The 8,997-nt window shown below is 43.9% G+C and overlaps 1 protein-coding gene across 1 annotated transcript; it reads left to right on the top strand.

Annotated features, from left to right (window-relative positions):
• The first annotated feature begins 275 nt into the window (after positions 1–275).
• Positions 276–2,643, top strand: LOC119162269 (kinesin-like protein KIF18B). The gene has a single exon (XM_037414726.2). It carries the CDS (start codon positions 1,127–1,129, stop codon positions 2,630–2,632), a length of 1,506 nt encoding a protein of 501 aa, XP_037270623.2. The 5' UTR covers positions 276–1,126; the 3' UTR covers positions 2,633–2,643.
• Positions 2,644–8,997: the final 6,354 nt, after the last annotated feature.

Genomic DNA, 8,997 nt, shown 5'->3' with positions numbered 1-8,997 from the left:
ACACTGCCCGAGGCCAAAATCTGCGTGACACTAAAGGCTCATTCACACCGAAGACGGCGCGGCCAAGCGGCCAGGCGGGATTTTGGAAGTGGTTAGGGGACGAGTGCGTAAACCTGTTCAGACGGCATGCCTCTTTCGGGTGGCCGCCCGGCAGAAGAGGCGGACATCTCGCGATTTTCTGCGCGTGTCGCTATGACGTGTCAGTGCGTTTCCCAAACATACACCCGCACCAGCACCGTCCGTCGGATGCGTGGCGTTCTGATTAGCTGCGCAAAGCGGCGAACCTCGGCAAGCGGCAAAAAATTGCTCCGAGAACGAGCTCCCTTGCCGCCTGGTTTTTGCCGAGTATTTTTGTTAATATTGATCACTGGTGGAAAAACATCTGAGGAGGAACGTATAATAGAACAAGACAGCGCCTATTTGTTTTAAATGGTGTATTATCAAAATGCAAGCACGACCAGCAGTCTTTCAAGGAAGTATTGATTACTTATGATGGTTCTAAAATTTAAAAACTTATGGTTGCCAAGCGATTATATGAATAATGAATTTTGGTATGTTAATTCAGCAACACAACAAGCATAGAACACGAGAATCAATATGGCTACCATGCTAACCTCATAAGCACATACTTGTTACATATTTTTATAACAAGTCTACTTTATATTTTCTATACTGTATATTTATTTATTCTATTTTATTTTTATTTGTTTTAATTTTAAACAAGACATTTTAGCCTGTTAGCTCAGCTAAGCAGTTATTAAAATATTTAGGCATCCCCCTCCTCTCTTTTTTTCTAGATACCAATGCTGCGCTATTTGTGGCTTATCTCCTTAGTGGGTTGAACCAATCCTTTGGCGTCCAACCAACGAACCAACCAACCACGTGCATTAAACACGAGAGGCGCGTGCATTGGACCCGATAGACGCGCAAAAACATCTGCCATAAAACGCACCGATCATCAAGCGGACCAGCGCACGATGTCGGCCATTTCCATAGCGGAAAGCGCATTGCGACTTCCGTAGGATCGACAAGGTGCGTCGTTTGTCAAAGCCAGCGAAGCGTCGACAATAGCACCATCGCAGAACAGCAAGAGGCGCTCCAGCGACACCGCAAAGTCGGCCCCAAAATGCCACTACGCTGGCAACAACCCGCCGTCGCCCTGGGCGCGCGTGAACGTGGCCGTGAGGGTGCGCCCCCTAAACGAGTGCGAGTCAGAGACGTCCAGCATCGTCTGCGCTGCGTGGGTGACGACAGGTGCCTCGTGTTAAACCCCAAAGCCGTAGCCGAGTCCGTCAACTTTCGAGGGCAGCAGGCATGCGCGGGTGTCGTCAAGCCACACAAGGACTATACTTTCATGTTTGATAAGGTCTTTGGTGAAGATAAGGACAGTAAGTACAATTTTGAGCGTACCACCAAAGAGATGCTCACGACGCTTCTTGGTGGCTACAATTGTTCCGTTTTCGCCTACGGTGCAACCGGAACTGGCAAGATGTTCACCATGATGGGATCCGAGGATTGTCCCGGGGTAGTCTCCCTGACGGCAAGTGAGCTCTACCGGCGCAAGGATAGGCTCCGCTCCAAGGGCCAGTCATACGACGTTGCAGTCGCCTACATGGAAGTCTGCAACGAGGTGGTACGCGACCTGCTGTGCCCCAAAGGACCGTCGTTGGTCGTGCGGGACGACCCAGCCAAGAGCATCGCCATCTCCAACCTTTCTATTCACAACGTGAAGGAGTCTGGGACACTGTTCGAGTTCCTCCAGAAAGGCAACAGGAACAGGACACAGCATGCCACCCATTTCAATTCAGAGTCGTCGCGGACTCATACAATAATTCAGATTTACATAACGCAGACGGAGAACGTGACCAGCACGAGCAAAGGGATTCGCGTCTCCAAGGTGAGCTTTGTCGACCTAGCTGGCTCGAAACGTGTCGCTGCCGGGAACAAAGACATCAAGGACCAGATACGCGAGGGCACCAAAGTTCACCTGTCGCTTCTGACCCTGGGCAACTGCTTTGATGCCCTCTCCAAGGGTGGGGCTCAGTGGGTTCCGTACCAGGACTCTAAGCTGACCCACATCCTGAAAGAGTCTCTGGGTGGCACTTGTCGCACCCTCTTGATGGCTTTCGTGTCGCCTTTCAAGCTCAGCTACACCGACACCCACAACACTCTCAAGTATGCCGAGCGCGCCATGAAGATCGAACTGCAGGCCCAGAAAAAGGTCCGTGACGTCAACGCACACACGCCCATGTACAGCTCCCTCGTAGAGGAGTACAAGCGAAAAGTGCAAGGCCTTCAGCGCAAGCTCGACAAGGCAGAAAACGAGAAGTCCAAGCTCGAGATCCAGGTGGTCGAGCTCAAAAAGAGCCTCGCGACGGCCAAGGACGCCCTGCTCCAAGATCAACATACTGACGCCGGCAGCATCGTTCCAGCTTCGCATAACGATGCCCTGTCGACGACGTCCGTCCTCTCACTGACCATCGAGGCGAACGAGCGCAGCGATGACAGAAGGATGGCCTACTTTCTCGACACTACCAGAAAGATCTATGCAGCACGAGCGGAGATCATTAGGCAGAAATGGGAAAACGAAAACATCCTTCGCGCCAGCGTGTTGAAGGAGAACTGGAAATAGCAGACGGCGAAGAATGTCAACTTACTCCAAAGCTCCAGTGAAGACACTTTGAAGGTGTCCGAGCCCGATCGTCACTTTTTGAAGTCTTAAGCAGCCAAACGTCTTGCTGCAAAAGAAAAGTTGAAGGCTCTTCACAACGAACAAATGCGAAACTTCGAGTGCATTAAAGACCTCCTGAATGAGGCTTCCGCTGCCGGTTGCTTGGAGGCTTTGGTAGCAGAGATAGCAAAACAGGAGCTGGTGGTCGAGCGAATGGAAATGCAGGGTCAGTGACAGATGTTCGCCGAGCTCACCAAACTTCTGTCTCAGAATTGCAGCCACTGGGAGGACCTGAACAGCGTTGCAGTTCCTCACCTGCGCAGCCTCTACGCCATTCTGGAGGCCACGAACAGCTGCTGCTCGGACCAACGAGATACCCACAATGCTGTTGTCAAAAAGGCCAAGGGTCCCGGTGTCACATGGGCAGATGAAGAGAACGACGGGTCAAACGGTCAACTGGATCTCACAAATCTGCTCCACGCTCCCGATTGGCGGCAGGCCACCACAGTGCAACTGAAGTCTGTAGCTCTGCAATCCATTAAACTCGATGACTCTTGACTTGTATTGTCCTCTAGGAAATCTTGGCTCATACTCACAGGGGCGATTGGCCACACTGTACGCAATAGCGCAAATTTTTTACACAATTAACGCTTCATAAAAAATAAGAACTTAGATATCGTCATTAATAACGTTCCTTTAAAAATATAAAAAGAGGGTATATGGTCTAAGGAATCAGTTAAACCAGAATCTGCAAAACAAATCAGCAAAAATAGAGAACGGGGACCAAAAATGGGATATATCTGGCGGTACCTCTGGCAGCGTATCCTCTCGGTTGCCTGAATGTATTTATGTACTGCTGACAGAATATCACGGCGGCCCGCACACAACTGACTTGGCTCCAAACGATAAAAGGGTGGGTGTGGTAACTTCCAATCCCAGCATACCAATCGGTCTCACAAGAAGTATTCGGTGCAGTGAGGCGAAACAGCGGCATGTGCGACGAAAGTGATCAATTGTTTCCGGTTCATTGCAGGCTGCACATAGGTTAGTTAATTAAAGTCCTGATTTGAAAAGATAACGATTTCATCGAGGAACTCTACAGCGAAAGCTTCTGAGGGTTCCCCCTTATAGACGGGAAAGGCATTTTCGGTGTTCAATGTGAATTGCAAATGCCGCAGTTCTTCACATTGTAGGAGCGATATTTCGTGGATTTTGAAGATTAACAGGCGTTTGATTTGATCGGCAGTAATAAAAACTGCGAAGCTACTAGTACCACCGGGAAATTCAAAGATACCGAAGCGAGCGAGTTAGCAGTTTCATTTATGCAAGTCCAGCATGCCCGTGGACTCAAAGAAACCGAACTTCTGATAGGCTACGCGGTACGCGAGACCAAAATATTCTTGGTAGAGGAGACTGCTTTGCGCACGTTAAATGTGTACAAACAGACAAAGCATCCAGAATATTTAAAGTTTTTTTTTGCTGAGAAATTATTTTTCGAAGAGCCAATTTAATATCCAAGAATTGAGCGAGTAAAATTGTCGGGAAGTCAACCAATCGGAAGGCAAAGGACGAATAAAGCTGATGAGAAAAAGTGCCTACCCCCGCCTTCTGAAGATTTTGCGTTGCATCCGTCAAAATTACCACGTACATAGGAAAATTGTAGACATGGTCTTGAAAGAACCCCTCCATAACCTTCTTTAAAAGCATCTTAGCACTTCTTGGGAAATATCATCGAAAACTATGTCAACTGGCATCGAATACAAGGTTCGGGGAGCTAAATGCTTGAGGGAAACGTGAACATTCGATAACAAAGACTCGACGAAAATGACTTGACGTCGTTGATAGTGACGTCACGGCCGCTTAAAGAAAGAATCTGGGGATTTGATGAAAACTGTCTGAGAACGGGAGAGGGGTGCATCATAGAGTTTTAAAAATATTTTCCCGTTAAGCTGTCGAAATCTTACATCAAATTAAAAGTTTCGAGCTCTTAAATAAACACGCCATTCGCAACACACCTAGGTAGCCCGAGACACAGCCGCAGAGTTCGCCTTTCTAGCAATATAGGAGATGTTAATTTGTACTCAGCACTTCCGGAAAACAGGACGCACCCAAACTCCAGAACTGGGCGTACGTAATGTTTGTATACATCATAAGTAACGTAACCCTGCGCAAACCTGAATTCTTATTGCGACACCACCGTAGCAATCCTAAAGCGCTTTCTGCTTTACGGGTGTTTGATTCTATTTGTTGCTGCCAATTCAAATTGCCAACTTAAACAATGCCTAGATATTTTAGTTCCGTTACTTCTGGAATCAGATCATTTAGATAATGCAGTGAAAGAAATACGGGAACAGATAGAGGAAATACAAGCAGAGCACATTTGTTAGCATTAAGCGAAAAAGACAGCCCACCAAGCCACACTTCAAGCTCACACAAGTATTTATTTATTTATTTGTTTGTAGATACTGCAATCCCAAATGAGGGATTATAGCAGGGGGGAAGTACAATCATAAATATTCCTAGGTGAACAAGAACAAAAATACGGAAGCAAAGTACAGTTCTCGGAATTACAAAAAAAGGGAAAAACTGATATACAAAATTCACGAATACATTATCAACCATGGCGACAAAATACAATTCAAAATGTACAGGATAATAAATATTCCAGAAACAGAGTCACATACGCAAGGATTGGAAAAAACACGGGTGATAATTCTACACAATTTCAGATATATACACTTATATACATACATATACATACACACATATGCACACATATATATTATGCAGTTAAACACAAGGCAAACTTTTCAAGTGATTGCTGTAAAACAACGTCATTAGTTAGGTTGTTCCATTCCCCGACTGTTCTCGGGAAAAATGAATACGTGAAGCAGTTATTGCGTGTTTGAAAGGGCGTAATGGAGAGGTTATGGCGATGCCTTGTCGGATACCCAGAGGAGAAAGACAATAATTTGCTAGTGTCTATCTTATAGTGCTTCTTAATTAGTTGATATAAAAATTTGAGACGAGAAATTCGGTTTCTTTCAGTTATTGGTGGAAGATTTGCTCTCGCTAGCAGTGCACTAACAGATGTGCGACCATAACTGTTGTATATAAAACGGGCTGCCTTTCTTTGTATTTTTTCAATCTTCTTTTTATTAGTCAACGTAAAAGGATCCCATATAACGACTGCATAATCTAGAATGGGTAGAACTGTTGATTTGTACGCCAGCAAGCGCACAGTGGGAGTGGAGTGCTTGAGAACTCTCCTAAGAAATGAAAGTCTTGTGTTAGCACAAGCTGCAACATAATCGATATGTTTATTCCACGTCAAGTTGTTTGTAATGTAAACCCCTAGATACTTGTAATACTGCACCTCGGCAAGGTATATATTGTTACAGCAATATTGGAACAAGAGGGGCTCTTTTTTGTGTGAAATGCGCATAAATACGGTTTTTTCAAAGTTTATGGGCATCTGCCAACTGTCGCACCAAGATTTAACTTTTTGAAATGTGGCATTTAACTTTATTTGGTCATTAGAATTTTTTACCTCGGAGTAAATAACGCAGTCGTCTGCATAGAGTTTTATGTTAACGGGTATGTCGTTCACAATGTCATTTATATATAAAAGAAAAAGAAGCGGTCCAAGTACCGAACCCTGGGGGACGCCAGATTCCACAGAAACCCTCTCAGAGCATTTATCTTTAAATACAACATATTGCTGACGGCTATGAAGGTAAGATAAAATCCATTTAGTTAAGTGCTTGTTTTTGAGTATGTTGTCTAGTTTGAAAATCAATTTTTTGTGAGAAACCTTATCAAACGCCTTTGAAAAATCCATAAAAATCGCGTCCGTCTGCTCACCATTATTAATTGTCAATGCAAAATCGTAAACGGTCTGAACTAATTGGGTACAAGTAGAGTAGCCTCTTCTGAATCCATGTTGAGACTCGGATAGGGCATTATGAGCAGTTAAAAATTCATAAATATGATTATGAACTATATGCTCGAGCAACTTACAAACTGTTGACAATAGTGATATTGGCCTATAATTACTAATTTCATCTTTCTTACCCTTTTTATGAAGTGGTTTCACTTTGGCTGTCCTCCAATCGATTGGCAGCTGTCCTTCTTTCAACGATTTTGTAAAAAGAATGCAAAGATATTTGGCGACCCATTCAGCGTACCTTTTGAGAAAGGCATTGGGTATTTCGTCAGCACCACCAGATTTTTTTACATCAAGTTTCAAGAGCATGTTGAAAATTCCCTTTTCACTTACGGTAATATCAGGCATCGGCGGTAATGGTGACACAAAATTAGGCAGTTTGCCATCATCATTAGTAAAGCAGGACTGAAACTGCCTATTGAATGCATTTGCAATTTTTGTGGCATCAGTAATTTGGACACCATTAATGGTAAAAGCATCCACATCAGTATAAGATGGGGAAATTGCTTGCCAAAACTTCTGCGGCGAACTAGTAATGAAATTAGGTAATGAAACTGAAAAATATTTGTCTTTGTCAGCTGCAACTTGTGTTTTAACTTTGTGAGACAAATCTGAAATTTTGGATTCCAGGTTTACGCAGTCGCCTACAGATCGACGTTTTTTCTTTAACCTCTTTAATTTTCTCTGCAAATGTATAGTAGAACGACTTATCCAGGCATTCACACGTTTGTTTTTCTTGCGTATCAATGGCACAAATTGTTCAATACATTCATGTACAAGTTTCGTAAAAGAAGCCCAAAGATTGTGAACATTTGCATCACTGCGAGAGAAATTATCTAGGTGAAACGAAAGCACGTCTATTATAGCTTCGTCATCGGCTCTGGAAAAGTTTCGAAAATACGAAGCTTCGTTAGCTTTGTCGACTTTAACATTGCTGAGGCTAAGGAAGACGGCCTGATGATCGGAAATACCTGGCATGATTTGAGATGTGGCATTCTCGAAAATGCTACCGCTTACGAAGAAAAGATCTAGTAGAGTCTTACTGCTATCCTGAATTCTTGTGAAGCCTTCAACAACTTGAGTAAGGTCAAAGGCAAAAGCAATATCAAGCATTGCCTCTCCTACCTTGTCATTACGAATTTTGGGGGACATTGTTAGCCAGTCAACATCAGGCAAATCGAAATCACCAGATAGGATTATCCGATCATCAGGTTTGACATGGTCACATAAATACTCCTTCAACACATCCATGGTAGAAGCATCAGAGTTAGGGGGTCTGTACATGGCACCAACAATATACATAAGGCCGCCACTATAGGCTTTGCAGAATAAACACTCAATGTAGGCAACTTCAGGCATCAAGAATACGTTAAGCGCACTTTTGTAGATTATACAAGCTTCACCACCCCTACTACCACGGTCTTTCCTGTAAACTCGGTATGACTATAAGTTTGACTATAAGATTTCATACAAAGTATTGATATCTCGGAATGACGCGAAAAGAACAATATCATCGGCATAGACGCAAAGAGGAGCAGTTTTATGAACTGGAGTTGATGATAATAAGATAACAAATAAAAATATATGACAGAACTGATCCTTTGAAGGCTCCTTTGAAGACTCCTTTGTAGGCTTGCACGGGTGGCTCGTCTTCGCCGTCTTCGTTCACTGGCACAGAACTGGCGCACTGTTCACTGGCAAAGAAAACCAGGTGGCAATATGGTTAATTTTTACGCCTCACTGTAAGTGAAAAGTTGCGAGAAAACATCCTCATGAGTTCTAAATTAACAGCTGTATTTCAATGAACACCGATCTTTGACATTGGCTGTCACTGCCTCAATGTATTTACCCCAGTTATGCTAATAATGATATTTTAATGGTTAAAATTAGTCGCAACGATCCTTTTTCAAATGTTTCTCACAGTTACTTTCAAATTGAATATTCAGGAAGCAACTGTTCCTAAAACTGCCGTCTTATTTTTCCAATAATATGCAAGTCATATTCGATTCGTTGTAATTATGCTACTTCATTCGTAATTGATGTGCGTCTAAAATTTTCTATTCACAAAGCCCTACAGGTAAAGGTCATCGACAGAAAAAACATCTGTCTTGAGCACTGGTGCGTGAAGAGCTGTTTGAGACGTGAGCCCTTACAATACCGAGAGTTGACGCTGATTAGGTTGTGCCCACATTGTTACGCTGCGCGCTCTACGAGACAGCGGAAGATTTTGTATCAACAGGGAACTATGCAAAGCAGTTTGCCTCAGCATCAAAGAAAAGGACACGCCCATTCTACTGGCATGGACACAGTGAATAGTCTCCTTTACCTGTCAGGTGGGGTGTACGTTCCACTTAATTTAGTCCTTTGAGAACAAGCTGAC

Source organism: Rhipicephalus microplus, chromosome X (assembly GCF_043290135.1).
Source record: "Rhipicephalus microplus isolate Deutch F79 chromosome X, USDA_Rmic, whole genome shotgun sequence".
NCBI classification, from domain to species: domain Eukaryota; kingdom Metazoa; phylum Arthropoda; class Arachnida; order Ixodida; family Ixodidae; genus Rhipicephalus; species Rhipicephalus microplus.
Note: the sequence above shows the minus strand (reverse complement) of the source record. Positions and strands in the feature narration are given on the sequence as shown.

Bases quoted from the DNA above. Each gene is read 5' to 3' on its own strand.
- LOC119162269 (XM_037414726.2), top strand. From the start codon at position 1,127: ATGCCACTACGCTGGCAACAACCCGCCGTCGCCCTGGGCGCGCGTGAA.